Source organism: Puntigrus tetrazona, chromosome 21 (assembly GCF_018831695.1).
Source record: "Puntigrus tetrazona isolate hp1 chromosome 21, ASM1883169v1, whole genome shotgun sequence".
NCBI classification, from domain to species: domain Eukaryota; kingdom Metazoa; phylum Chordata; class Actinopteri; order Cypriniformes; family Cyprinidae; genus Puntigrus; species Puntigrus tetrazona.
In genome coordinates, this window is record NC_056719.1 from 13,405,160 (window position 1) to 13,421,435 (window position 16,276).

The 16,276-nt window shown below is 35.0% G+C and overlaps 1 protein-coding gene across 1 annotated transcript in view; it reads right to left on the reverse strand.

The window, feature by feature from the left end:
* The window catches only part of dbn1 (drebrin 1), a 62,104-nt gene extending 48,980 nt beyond the window's left edge, over positions 1–13,124 (reverse strand). The window contains 1 exon segment of the mRNA XM_043220894.1: positions 12,922–13,124. Within this exon segment, the coding sequence (XP_043076829.1) occupies positions 12,922–13,004 (83 nt within the window). The 5' untranslated portion in view covers positions 13,005–13,124.
* Between the last annotated feature and the right edge of the window lie 3,152 nt (positions 13,125–16,276).

Genomic DNA, 16,276 nt, shown 5'->3' on the forward strand with positions numbered 1-16,276 from the left:
ATAATCTCTATCAGCAGGAAGGACAACAGCTATAGAAACACAAAGACAATCGATATCTAGCTGCAGAGGCACTATTGCTTTTAAGCCATTGCCTCTGCTAAAGAATCAATCGTGTTTACATTATTCCAGTTTAACTGCATATATTGATGCAGCCTGTACCAGCTGCTGCTCTGTTGTCTCACTTTGCTGTAAATAACCGAATAATCCTTGTACTATGATAATGACACTGAAACAATAGCTTCCAGCAACTTGCGTCCAAGTAGACTTTTATAGGTTTATACTATAATTTAAATGTCTGGGTCAGTTTTTTGTGTCATTTTAAACCTGTAAGTTCATCTTTGGAACACAAATTAAGATATTTTTTATGCATTCTGAGAGCTCTCCCACTGACAGCAAGATACTAACACGATCAAAGCTCAAAAAATAGCAAGTAGATATTAAAATAATTCATGTGACATCAGTGGTTGATCAGTAATTATACAAAGCTACAAGAATACTTTTTGGGGTGCAAAGAAACAAAAATAACAACTTTGTTCAACAAGTAGTCTTCTCCATGTCACCCTATTGCGTCATTTTGGAGAGTATTACAACGTATGTAAACATATGTAGCACCACAGTGTGATGTGAAGGAGACAAATTGTTGAAAAAAAGTGATTATTTTGTTTACTTCTGTGCACAAAAAGTATTTTTTAGCTTTGTAAAATTATGGTTGAACCTCTGATGTCTCATGGATTAATTTAATGATATCTTTGCTAAATTTCTGTGCCTTGCCCATGTTAGGATCTTTACTGTCTATGGAGGGTCAGAGAGCTCTCAGAATTCATCAAAAATATTTTAATTGTGTTCCAAAGATGAATGGTTTTACGGGTTAGGAAGGTCATAAGGGTGAGAACAATCCCTTTAATACTTTTATTCAGCACAGATCAGTTAAACTGATCAATAGTGAATTTAAAGACATTTAGAATGTTACAAAATATTTATATTATGACAATATAAATATTATAAATTACGAACAAACTTACTAGGAACGTTTGATGACTAGGTACATCATTTACAAAGCAGTGAATAACAGAGTGGTATATGACTGAATGTCACTGGTAAAAGTGGGAATATCCCACATCCAAATTCAGTATTAATATACAATTTAATTTTAGTTTAAGTGCCTACAACTCTACTAAGAGCATTTTAATACTCATTTATGCATATTCATATTTCTGTGACATTTCAATTCTGATCGGCTCAATTAAGTTGCAGCTTTCTGGATCAATAATTTCAGCTGAGTCTTTCTGAATGCTTCAACATTTGCCCTGCTGCACTAAGGATGTGGGAAATAAATCTGTCCCCAATTCCCTAATCCCCTGTCACAGAATATCTCCTATTCTGCTTAAATATAACATCAAGCAGACGAAAACTAGTAGTACAAATCACTTGAGGTACAGCCATGTGGTTAAATGATTCCTGAATTAAAAAAAAAAAATCACTGCCTGATCTGAACCCATTTCATTATAATTTGGGTGAGATGACATAAAAAGGGTTCTTACTAGCATCTAATGTTTTAATAAGGACTAGGCTAATTCCCCCGGAAGCTCCAAAGAACCTGACCTAAATGGTAAAATTACTCATATGCATTTTGCCTGTTTTTTTTAACTGTGTCATCCCTGCATATGTGGGCACTTGTGTAAATCTGTGTCCCTAATTCTCTGAGACTGATACAGATTAAAGTGTTCAGGGATTTGGACTTCTTTCAATGGCAGGTAAAGAGCCTGTCGGAGCCAACAGGTAGTGTCCAAAACTGACCAAATTACTGTCATTGGTCTAAATATACTCATGTACTGATTCCAATGTTATGGTTGCTATCTTGTCCCCCCAGGCTGGGAGCCTGTCTGGCCGCCTGTTTGTTTGAATACACAGCCTGCCTGCCAAAATGTGCCCTTTAGACAAATTGTGCCCTCTCAACATGGTAAGCAGGTCCAAGGCCTTGATTTATGGAGTTGAATCATCAAGGAATAGAGACTGAAGCCATACGTCTTTGAATACTGTTAATGGCTTTTGTGTGTACTCATGAAAAGATATGTGTGCTCAGTACTGGATATGCAGTGTACTTCAAATATTAAAACAAAACATATATATATATATATATATATATATATATATATATATATATATATATATATATATATATATATATATATATATATATAACTTATATGTAACTTGCAGGACATATTAATAAAATAAAAGGCCATTTAAGCATATAAGATACACCTGTAAAATTGTCAAATTAAAAATAGTTTTAACAATCTTTTGTCATGCTTTTAAGTACACTTAAATGTGTTATAGTAACATACTACAGCACATGTAAAGTGTAGCATAACTATATATATATATATATATATATATATATATATATATATATACAACAAAATTATTTGTCCAGCCAACAGAAGATTAGTGTTCGAAAAATATAGAAAAATTGCTTTCACTTTTGCTTTGATTAAAAATGTACAAGTCCAGCCATTTTGACCGTGAGACTACACTGCAAATATTGCATCAAAATACGTGGCTGAAAATGTTGAGGAAAAAAGAAAGAAATTCCAGTTTCGGCTTAAAATTGCAACGTAGCAATATGAGAGGGCATTTTAACAACTTTCTTGGATGATATGAAAATTTACAGTTAGTGTTTGCAAGCTATCCATTAGGGAATTTCACTTTGAAATCCTATAAAATTTCTGAAATATTGTGACAGTATTTGTCTAAAACAACTGTCATTTAACAAAAGAATAGTTAAAAAAATAATAAAACCACTGTAAGCTAAACAGTTAAAACTGCTAGTTTATGTTGCTCAGAGAACATTTATTTGTGATCTTTAAATCCCCTATATCAACTGACTCGTAAGCAAACTCCTCTCATTGCAGGATTCAGAATTAATCACAGTGAATGTCATTGTGGATGAGAGCGAGGCTAAGCACATAGCCAGATGGACTTCACAGGGGCACTTGGAGCTCACTGTGACGCCAGCCTCCACTTGTAACTGCACAAAACTAACTATACAGAACAGAGCTGTTCATATCAACATATCTGACACTGTAAATTACGAATCTGTGCATGTGTAAATAACAATGTGTCTCAGTCACTAACTGTGAGCATTTTATGTGTACATTTTTTTCTCGAAATATGTGAATCAATGCTTCAGCAATAAATTAGCGCTCCTAAATTTAGGCAAAATGCTAAAAGCCAAAAATTTTTTTTTAGAAATTGAAAAACATGACTCTGTAATGTTTTATCATACTGTATATGTGCATGCAAGCAACTATATGTTCTGAATACATAGGAATAATATATACTTCATATAGGTATGTGGTTCAAGACTATTATCATTAACAAATCAAACATGACTATAAAAGATAAATATTTTCATTGACAAGTTTCATTATGTTATAAGTGGAATGTGTGTTATTATGAAGAATGAAATTACAAAATGAAACAAAGAGAACAAAATAAATATAACTACAACTAAACTGAAACAAAAAAACATCAAAATTGAGAAACAAACGTAAAAAACTTCATGAACTATAATGACATTATAGAATGATCACCTGCATTAGAAATTACAATTCAAATTACTGTTTGAAAGATTTGGCAGATATCTTCACAACTGTAAACATGCAAAAACATAATTTTCATAAAAATATCAGTGTACGTTTAAAATGACAGGGTAAGTACGGCTTTTACCAAATTTGTCTCTCATTTGCTCTATGAACGGGCTCCACGGTTGGAAACGTCTTCAAAGATAAAAGGCTCCTCATGATGGCATTCGGATTCAAAGCCCACCTCTCCTCCCCTGTCTCAGATAGTTCTGAGCTTTCAACCGACACCCACGCTAAGCAAATCATTTCCCATAAATCCCTGAGCCTCATCCACTAACATGAGCCTGGTCCCTGTCAGAGACATAAATATACATTTTCAAAAAAGGATTAGAGAACATTTTTCAACACAGATTTCAACTGTTGCCATTACGACTGACTCTCGGCTTAAAATAAGATATTCTAAAATAGAATCCAGGGCGGAAAACAGAAAAAAAAATGAATACACTCAAATCGAACACAGAGTGAGATGAGAACTGAGTGTATGATTTCTGAAAGAGAAAGAAATTCATGGTGGTGCTCTACATGGAATGTCATGGAACATACACTATGTTATTAGACCACTGTGCTTTGCTATAGAACTTAGTATGCATTTCATATCTCATGTTCAATCAACAAAAGTTCTCACTCATTCGGATAATTTCCAGAAATGTCACAGACACTTGACATTTTAAGAGAGGAAAGATGAGCTTTAACTGATGCAGATGGTTATTGAGACTCCCCATTGAGAGCCTATGGCGAGATGAATGACCTTGAATGCAGAACAACTCTAAAAATAGATCCAATCTCAGTAATGCAATGATGTTCACTTATAGGTGCTACAGGTGAATGTATGGAGGCAATTTTTCTAATAGAGCTCAATTTCTTGACAGTTTCCCACAATTTGTTTGATGCATCAAAGTCATTTTTTAACGGCAAAACAATGACGCACAATGTATTTTTATAATTTGAGCAGAGAGTGTAATTTTGTAGAGATCAAACACTAATCAACACCTTCAAGACACTCAGTAAGCATGTGATAATGTACAGTGAGCCAGCCATTATCGCAAAACATGAGAAACGGGGGTCCTTAATGGGTTTATTTTTGCATCTATGACAAACAGACAGTTATAAATACATGAAAATTAAATTTAAATAACTTCACTGAAAGTGATATGAGGCATGAAACTATCAATGCTTTTTCCAATGCTCTTACTGAGAGAACTTTTCCATAGACAAAAAAAAAGATTAACTTTTCAGTCAAACTTAAGTGACCCAAAAAACTGCTAAATCGGCTCTTCTGTTACATAATCTGAGCAAACTGTGCCCATGACCATTTGAACAGAGAATATGTTTATGCTATTTTGCTAGTCTACTTGTAATAAGTGTTGCCAATGAAGCTTTATATTGCTCTGAAAAAATGCCTGTTTTAAATCTTGCAAGTAGATTAACACAAACGCGTATTTGCTTGACTGTTTAATATGAGAATGGCCTCATTTCAAGTAAAACAATGCAAGATACAAAACTATTTAAAAAAAATCTGTACATCCACTTAGACCTACTTAGAGAAGTAAACTACTTGGGAGATTGTTTTAACACAGCTGAGAGAAATTGTTTGAACAGTTAGTTACTTATTTTCAAGATCCATGTTCCGTCAACTGCTTTAGATTACAGATTAAACAGAGAAATGGACAAATATTCAGCAATAGTGAGCACTACACGTTGGTCTAAAATTAGAGCAAGGAACAAAACTGAAATCAATGGACAGACCAATGTCAAAAGACAAAGAGCTTTTTGATGTAGGGAAGTCAGTAGCTGTTAGCAGAGGGAAACTGGGAAATTTATTTTAGCTGAAGAGTTTCCTGATGGGAAGTTCCATCAGGTCAGAACCCAGTGTGAACTCAGTCTCTGAATGTTCATTTCTGTCTAATGAAATTTTTAGATAAATCTTACTTTGTTATATCAACTTGCTGCTCTGAAGGCCTTTTGGAGCTTGCAAATATTTTGGGTTGATCCTTTAACTAGCAGATTTATCACAAAAAGACATATTTTAAGCATTTAGTTTATTGGTGCATCCAAAGCACATCCAAGTATGATCTCACGGTTCTGTCTATCGCTCAGTCGAGATGTAAAAGTGCTGCGTCGGCATAATCATCCTAATGTTTACTGGTTTCTCAATGATGCAGTTAATCCAATGAAAAAGCACTTCCAAAGAAGGTACTGACAGATGTTCAGCCCTGTGACAAGGAAGAACATCTGAGTAAAATCGCTCACATCAACTCAGGCCTTTCATAAACATTGTCTGAACAAATTTTGGTGTTATGTCCAGGAAAAAAATATTTTCATGGAACTTTATGTTCTGCGGCGTAGATGTTTAAACACCTTGAGAAACAATGTGCTGGTTTCACATAATCATACGACACATTCTAAGGTAGATGATTGTTACAATAATCTTAATTTTGCCAAAACAATTAGAAGATTTGTTCATTGTTATCACCTTCATGCAATGTCTCCAGCTTTTGACACTACTTTTCAAACACTATACAAACTAGTAAAGCAACAGTTTACCACAATTCATGAGCTGACATCATAGAGTCAAACCACAACCAACACAGCAAGAGCAAAACTATTTTTCAGTTTGGTTTCATTTCAAATACGGAATCACATTTGCTGAGGTTATGAAAACAAACTCCCACAAAGAAAGTTTTTATTCCTTCTCATAATCTTCTTCAAATAACAGTCTGGTTATACAAATGACACTTTCACATAGTAATGCTAAATTAAATATGCACTATTTATATTTAAACAGATTTTTCGATATAAACATTAAAAATGTAATATCCAGACCTGATAATAACACTAATAACTATTTGTCTATAGCTATTTTCATTTATTAAATTTTCTCCCCACTTATTTCTATTGATTAGTTGCTGAAGTCCTAGTAGCTTTGACTTTGTGATTTCTGTTTATTATTTAAGTAGCATTTTCTAAAATAAAAATTTAAATGTTCAGTGATCTTTTCGTGGACTGGATCTTATCACAATTGGGATGTAGACATGTTTTCACCTCTGTAACGTCAAGGATCAAGAGCCAGGCAAGGGGCCATCTTTGTTATTAATATGTGCCACTCACAAGGCGAGTTGACAGAAAAATAGACAGTCTTGATCTGAATCAGCTGCCTTTCACAGACAGCCCTTGAAGAGAGAAGCCAAGAGAAAAGCCAAAGCATCATCTACCCACACAGCATACCACTATGTCTGGAAAGTGATAACGCTGCATGTACTTACTTCAATTACACTGCAGTCAGGCTACATTTCTTTCAGTATGCATCACAACCGAACTGTTACTCTTACTAGCCTTTCTAAAGAAGAGCAAGGCTACTGCACAGATCAGTTTTCAACCTAATCAAAACATTCAATCTAAACCACATGTGACTCATATCTTTCCTGTCCATTGGTCATTTGCTTGCCAATTTAAGAGACATGAGCAGTTGGAAATACAATCATGACGTCACAGAATTAGGTGTGAAACATACCATACACAAAAACTTAGATCACGCCTCATTACATTCTCACATGTTTTCATTCTCATATACCAGCGTAAATGTCTCTTAAAAACTGCTTTTATTATTACTGGTGGAACAATAGTTTGATGAGAATCTGGTTGAGGAAGCTAAAGTCAGTTTACAGTAGCTAACCAAATAACAATACTTACGGTTTATAATACAGGTATTTAAAAGGAGTTACTGTCCATCTGAGTATTGAGAAGGTTTGCTACCACCAGACCAATACAAGAGCATTAACAATATTTAATTAGACCTCAATTAACATGTGTAGATTTAAAAAGTGTTTTACTTAAATGTTGCTGTTGTCATTATTTTTACACTTAGTGTAATTAGTGCATAATTAGCATAATTAGTGGAATTTTTAGTTTGATTGCATTTGTACTGTTATACAAAACATGAGATAAATGCATTGAATATGGGATCAAATAATAGCATCTTCAATGTTCATGTTAAATTCTGGTTATTTACAGTGTAGTTGTCTACTTTCAGTCATGTAGTTGACAAGGTATTGCAAAGTACTTATATTTAGTACAATGCCTAAAGTGGACTATCAAAATAAAGTGTAACAGTTTTTTTTTTTATTAAATACATTTCTGTGACCTATGAACATCATGCATTTAAAACGCACACAAACAGAGCGCAGAACGCCAGGTTTTCATAGACATTCGCATGTCTTAAAAAAAAGCATTACTGGTGTGCATCTTAAGACAAAACAAGGCAATGGCATGTTTTAAGATCAGTTAGTGCAAGTTTCTTTCAGTTGAAATGATTCAGATTTACATTAAGTCTAGGACTAGGCTTAAACATGTCTTTGAAACTGTGTACAACATATTTTAGCATTACTAACTTTCTACATATTAACAATGCAATTTGACACACTGAAACTTATATTCATGTGCGACCGCTCATTTATTACATAATCAGATTATGTACTTGTAATTAGATTAAATTACATTTTAAAACTATCTATATAAAGACTATAGCTACTTTTTATTGATTACATATTATTTACACAATACCAAAAAAAACTATCCATAATTAACTCATTCTCAGTAATTCCTATTTTTCATCTTTTAAATGTTCATTTTTAAAATATCCTACTGCTTATATACACTCAGAAAGTCTTTCAATGATGTGAACAAAAAGACCACACAAAGACCAGTTGCTAGGCTACGGATATTTTTACTATATATTTACTTGAAGGGCCCTTGAGTTTAGTTCTGTGACATTGATAAACAAATAATATATATCATAGGTATTTTATTGATCCATTTTATTTTGATTGATTGTTTATGATTTAACTAATTAATAGCTTTCTATTAATCTCATGACCCCTGCAGTTCCTTCTGTGTGCAACTTGTTTTTCCAGTAAATATGGTGCTTTAAATGTTGAGTAGCTTGTATCTTGGCAAGCTACAGCTGTAATGTAGCTTCTCCAGCACTGGTTCAGCAAGATAAATGACTAATGATTAAGATAGTGACCTGATGCAGAAGGAATGCAAGCATCAGACTGTGGGACTCTTGAGAGATAAACTCCCTCCAGGTGAGGTTGAGGTCTGGACTTCACACCATACTTTTAGGGAAATTGTAACATTTTATAGAGTCTGGTAAAACTCTAAATTTCCAGTCATCTTTGTGGTTTCCCCGACATTTCTTGGCAGCTAAATGCAAACAGAAGAGTTGTCTCTGGGGCTCTCATGTGCTTTCGCTGTGCTCAGAAAGCCTAAACAAAAACCAAAAAGACTCAAGCTCAGCTGAAAGAGCAAATTTCTTCTAGCTGAAGAGGCAGTATGGCTTCAGTTTGGAAATTGCAAATATTGCTGTCTGCTGCATTTGGAAAAAGACACAAGCGGTAATGTACCAGTGTGAGACAAAGATGCTGCTTCTAAAAAACATATTTGTGGAGTCATCTTTATGGAAGATCAAACAGCATGGAAGCAAAGCTACAAGATTAGATCTCTTGAATTTCTCATATAGAAGGCAATGAGGTTTTCAAATCAGCTATGGCAATACCACACATGTCACCTCAGAGATTCAGAAAGCTTACAGAGACACCAAAGTCTGCAAACAAGTCAGATGTCAGTTCCCATCAAAAAACAGAGGCTTACATTAGATTTCCTACAAAATGAACAAAAAATTAAATGTTCATCAGAGAGGAAGCCAAGCCAGGATGACGCTTGCAAATGGAAATTTTGTAGATATTTTAAAATGACCTTTAATGCTGTGTGTAACATGAAAACATCATGCAAAGTTTAAATCTGAAAGTGCACCATGTATAAAGTTATTGTCTCTCAAAATAAAGAGTTGACTGAATCAACGAATCGTGTAGCCATTTCATGTCGATGTCAAAAATGAAACATTAGCATATTGCCTGCCCACTTCTTGGTCTTTTCGCATTGGTCTGAATAAAATGCAAATTCATTCTTTGCCACTATGTGCTGCTTTTGAAGCGTTAAAAGCTCACAAACACTGCTTCAAACGAAATCGATCACTCACCAGAGGGGTTTGGAAAAATGAATAGTTGAACAAAACGTTTTGGTAGTCCTTGAACTTATAAGGTAAAAATAAATGCACATGCAATGTCAGCTTGTTGATCGAGACTCCCAAAACCAAAATATCAACCTTTCATTGTCAAAACAATAAAGTCACCTTTATTTATATAGTGCTTTTAACAATACTGATTGTGTCAAAGCACTTAACAAGATCAAATTGGAGAACAGAGTGTCAGTAATGTATAGTGACAAGATTAAACACTCAATTTTAGATTAAAGGCATTTCATTATTGAATTTGAATATGTTGTTGTCTAGCTCAGTTTAGCTTAAATAGTATATGTGCAATTAAATCAATGATAATTGCAAAAAATTATCGACAGAGGCAACAACCAGAATTCCATCTGTGAGTTTGGGTACATCTCATAACCCATAATGGGGCACTGTATAGGGGTAGTTCACCCAAAAATGGAAATTTTGTCATCATACTCACCCTCATGTCATTTTAAACCTGTATAATTTACTTTCCTCTGTGGAACAAGCAACAAGTCAACATCTGCATTAAATTTCAGGTGGGGTTCTCTCTTTTAATATGCAAGTGCTTTAGGTATATTACTTGAAATTACTATAACAGCAATGGATCTTTGTTACTTTTAAAATTGAGTAACTTGCAAACAGCATTTAATAGATCGGTAAGAATTTGGGTTCTTCCTGCCTTTTGCTACTGCAGTGTTACGCAAGACATCCTGTGCTGAGATGCCATGTGGTGTGATTGGGTCCCCACAAATGTCCAATAGCACTTAAGTTTAAAGGAAACATTGCATGCAGGTCCATCACTACTGCAGTGCTGCAGAAAAACTACTGATTGAAATCAATAAACCCAAACATTTTATTCTTTTCAGAATCATAGACTTACAAAAGAAAAGAAACCTAGAAAAAAGTAAGAAAGGTTGGGAGAAACGGTTTTCCAGAATCCTAAGAAGCATTTGAAGAGCTGACATAAAGTGACTGGTGACCAGAAGATATTCCACTAGCTTGTACATTCTACATAATTATCTTTGAAGACATCATCAGGTCTGAGGATCACATATCCACATGCTTTCTTCAGACCAGCAGCCTAAGCATTCTTTTCAACAATTCTTGTTTGATATTTGAGAGTCCTCTGATATCCAACTCTATCCCAACTGGTTTGGCGTCACCTTTCCTTGCCCAGCTTCAAAAGCCTGTCTTTTCTAAACCCTACGGCTCTCCAGTCCACACATCAAAATCCTTTAAAAAAAGAATGACAGCCCTCGGCCTATATAGAACATCCTGGAATTTGTCCTCCAACCTTACGCGTGCACTGAAGACAATTTGATTTCCATGTCCGATGCTTTATCTACTCAGCTTTGAAGCCTACCCTGAGGTATGGTTAGCACTGAATGGTGGTAAGTAAAGTGTTGATGACCCTGCGGGCTTGACCTCATCCTTTAAACACAGAGTTTGGCTTGTGTTAAGGTTTTACAGATACAGAGGCTCAACAGCGCAGCACTGGTTGCATTGTAACGCCACATGGATGAATACCAGGAAGAGGAATGTGAGTTAACTCAAACAAGGACAGCCGCACATGGTGATAAGGTCAACTATGTGGGTATAAAGACTATTATGAGTTTTGCTTACAGGAAAAAGTAGAGAGTTCTGTTTGTGTCTGGTCATGTGGTTTCACGCACGTAAAACAGGAGCATTGTTTGGACCAAAGTTTAAGGGTGAATATAGAGGAAGGCAGCTGTTTACAGAGGCTAAAAGTCTTTGTCTTCGTTGCCCTCACGTCAAGCATGCTTAAAGGGGCAAGTCTGGGACATCAGTTTATTCAAAGCAATAATCATATAATCAAGCAAATTACAGTGTTGATGCAGAAAACAAACATCTCAGTGAAAATGAAAGAATCTGAATCCTTCTGAAAAAAAAAAAAAATTAAATTTTATGTCAACAACTGATATTTCTCAAATCGGGTATTTTTGCTAACTAAGAGAAAGAGATTTTGAGAATAATTGTCATCTGCAGTGAACTAATATGAATTAAATTCGATGATAAATGTTTATACTGAGGTGAGGCAGCAGATGACCAATAAACACTGATATTTATAAATAAAAAAATTTTACAGGTTAATGTTAAGATATACTGCAATACATAGGCCCTACGCCACGATTCACTACTCGAGGCTGTATACCAATCAATCAATAACTTTTATTTATATAGCACTTTTAACAATACAGATGTGTCAAAGCACTGAACAGCATCAAAACTGGATTGTGATCCAAACTGTGACAGACTGCTTTTTCAATAATTACACTAAAATGGTATGAATGTACAAAGGTCCTGGAATCTATCTATCTATCTATCTATAAAAAAGCTAACATTTTTGGAAAAGAATCCAAACCAAACTTCTAGACCAAGGTGCTGAATCAACAATGCTTTACTAATAATCCACAGTTTCATTTTAACACAAAGGGATCAGACACCTCACTATCCTGTACAGAGTACAAAGCCATGAGGGCCAAACGAAAAACATATACGCGGTACTTTGAGACAGTAGTTCTTTCAACAGAGGTACCATTTCCATGTAGTACAAAAGATAAAAATGAGAGTGCATAATAAAAGGTTTGACAGATTGACAGACAGCTCTTGCCTCGCCCATCTCTGTCCTGCCATGCAAATGGAAAGGTGCTCCGTGAGCCCTGATATACTTCAATCGATAGATATTTAATATGGAAATCTGAAAATATTTGGGTTTGACATGATCATCTGGTCACAGTTTTCCAAATGGCAAATCACAAGTGTTTATAGTGTAGACACCCTTGAACTGAGCAAACAGTACAGAATCCCTTGCACAACTCTCTTGAGGTCAAAGCATGAACTGCAACCTACTGTAGATAGGAGTACAGCAAATACGCAAAAGAAAGATGCCAATCAATTACATTTTTTTGAATTTTACGGTTAAAAAATTATTAAAACGCGATTACCCCCAAACCATCCAGGATTTAATTAAAGCGTATAAATCGATTTATCTTTTCTTTTTTTATGAAAAAAAAAACAGGAATGGGCAGAACAAGAGATTCAGCATTCATCCCAGACGTATGCATCCCATTCTGTGCACCCATCCGCATACAGATATAATGCAAGTTTAAATCCTTTCTATATGCAAAACAGTAACATCATACTAAAATAAAGCAGTTTGTTTAAGTCTGGTTTTATTTTTCTCACCAGTCGGTTGCCGACGTCTCGCTGATAACGTCCTGGTAGGCTGTTAAGAGGGCCAGTCTGTTCTTGCTGAGATTCACAGCCATGTTGCTGCCACTGCAATCATCCAGACCAGTGTAGCAGTGATGATGAGGAACGCGAGAGTCACTGCGGAGCGCGAGAAGAGGAGGAGAGATGTTGCACGCCGAACAAAGAGACGCTGCTGCTGCTGCTCTGGCGCTCTGCTGTCTGAGCTGCGCGGTCCTAGCGCCCCAGTGTTCTCTGCGTTCACTGCGTTCACTGCGTTCTAACGTTCAAAACAGCAACCAAACAGTAACCATTTTTGTTTGTTTGTTCAATGCATGCAATCAAAGCTTAAATGCCTCAGTATGGTCGAATTTAGCCAAAGTTTGTGGATATAATTGATATATAAAACAAGTGTTCTAAATGTAATCATATATATATATATATATATATATATATATATATATATATATATATATATATATATATATATATATATATATATATATATATATATATATATACTGTTAAATATATATATATATATATATATATATATATATATATATATATATATATATATATATATATATATATACTGTTAAATCGGTATAATTATAAGCATCTTTATGTAATGAGTCAAATAGATTTTAGTTTCAAAAAAGTGACAGCATTAGAGCAAAGCAAACAAATCACAGAGCTGTACAGTCAAATATTTTATATAATATGTCAAAATAATATGTCCCCCTTATCTTAGAGTTCACTGCGATATGTCTCTTAGATGATTTTGTGATTAATATCATCATACGTGACATTGGATATCCATTGGAACAGAAGAAGATTATCTATATTGGGGATGTATAGAACATTCTTCAAAACATGGTGGGCCACTGTTTTGTTCCCAAATGTTTACAGATGTCTTAGTAGAAATATCAGGCTAGTTAATTATGACTGAATGTGTTCAACTATACCAAGTGGACCACATAAATATATGTCAGATCCGACACTTGTTCCTCTGGCCAAAAGCTGTAGGACAAAGTCAAACGTGAAAGATATCCTTCGGTGGAAACATCGCCATCCTTAAATAGTAAACAAATGCACACCTTATCCTATAGTACCCTGTACTTAACATCCTCTTAACAGCAGTGTCCTAGAGCTCCATGGATTCTGCCCAATCCCGTATCATGGCACAAGGCCAGGATCTGCCATTCTCAGCATGGGTCAGTGTGTAATGTATTCAACTAGAGCAGAGATTTCATCCACGATACATTCACTTCCAGTAAGGTTCTTTATATCTGGCTATAAAACAATGGGAGCATTTCTAATCCCACGACCCACAAACATACATTTTCATTGCTGCGAAATGTACACACACACACACAAACACATAGAAATAAGCTATTGAGCTTAGCCATTCACCCTCCTTACAACCCAGTCTTTAATGCCCCCCACCACCACAAACACACACAAATATACGCACACACATTCACCTTCCTCTGCAGTCTCATCCAATCAGGATCTCTGTTTGCCCCAGAGCTTCCCCTCCCCTTGGCTGCCCACTAAATGGGTTACCATTAATTAATTCTTCTCACTCATCTGGTCCTTGGCGTCTCCTACTGCCTACAAAGGTAGCAATTATATTCAGTGGTGATGAGGATTGTTCTTAGGGAAGACATCTGTCCGGCAGAGCCTCGGCAGGCATCCAAAAGGAGGCATGTGAGAAGAGCTTTTGCCATTCAGCAATACAACTTCGTTAACACAATACAAGACTCTGATTTAACCGCTACAGTGGGTTTAACAACTCTAGTGATTTTAGCACCAATGCAGTTTTTTCACCCAAACACGTGTTATTAATCATCATTTCCAAATATACTGCAAAATGACATTGCTGCTAATTGAATTTGATGTAATAAAGGGTGACTTTTTAAACTTTTCCTTTTTTGGCACCAAAAGAAATCAATTAATTTATTTGTTTAAAACAATGCTATTAAATAAAACAATTTAGACTGAAAAAATGCACAGTAATTAAAAACTTCGTACTACTAAAATCAGGCATCACAAAATAAGACCTCAATATTTCATCAGCAGCCATGAGTATTCATTTTGTTTTGCCTGTATATGCTTTTTTGACTCTCACAGCGACTTTAATTTTATGGTTTCAACTAAAACTCTGGTTTACTGTTTTACCATCTTGGGTGGCCTATAAGGGTTTTGGGTGAAATATCCCTTTTTTTCAGTGATGGATGTCTGGATCATTTTAACGTTTCTCTCATTCAATTTCTTTATTCTGTCATTTGAATCTAGATCTCTATTTCTTATATGCAATCTTTGATCATAATTTGAAATCATTAAACCACCAAAGTATTAGAAACAGATGTGATTACTTCTCCTCCCAAGTTATTAATTTGTGAAATGACAAGCATAATGCATTAAAAATTTGTACTGTAAAAAGTATGTTAAAGGTTGGTCTTTTCATCAACCATTACTGCATTTACGTTGATAAACCAGTAAGTGGCAACAGTTGACTGTCTTTTTGAATAAGTCATTACATAAATAAATCAATCACTCAGTCGATTTATTAACAAAAAAAAAAAAACATATATTTTGCTAAAGTGGCATGCATGCATTTTATTTGCTAGAATACGCCCAAAACCAAGCTAAGCATATTTCCTTCCTGCATTTTCATATTTGTTTTAAGACATTTGTGCAAACAGCAGTTATGTATTCCCATTTGTGGACTGTCCGCAGAAACTGCAATGAAGGCCTTTGATTGGACATTCTCCATTCTGATCTGATGTCACATTCAAATGACATTATTTGAACAGTAAGAGAGCAGTCATGGTTTCAGGAAATCTGATTAGTGCTGACAGTGGTCTCCAGTCACCACCAAAACACTTTACTTATTCATGCTCCAAGCAAGCACACACACACACACACACACTTTAACAAGGAGTAAAACAGATGGCTAGAAAATTAACATTATCCATACTGTAAAATCCAACATTAAAATAATTAATAAAAGTTAGTAATTAAAACATCCAATGCAACGCAAATGAGTATAAGAGCATATTTATAACACTTATGTAGCCTCATATGCTTTCATGTTTACTGTTAAGTTTGGATTTTAGATATTTGAAAACATCATGATGAAAGATGGTTCGAAAGGGTTAAAGAATCACAGCAGCTCTGTGAAAATACAATCCACATACCAGACATATGAAAGCGAGACCCATGGAGAGTCTTTTAAGTTAAAACAAAGAATCTGACCAGCGGAAAGACCCATGAGTTATGTCCAAAAAAAAGTAGAGGAACTGTCTGATTTATTCAGTTGTACAACAAAAATCCCCATGAAACA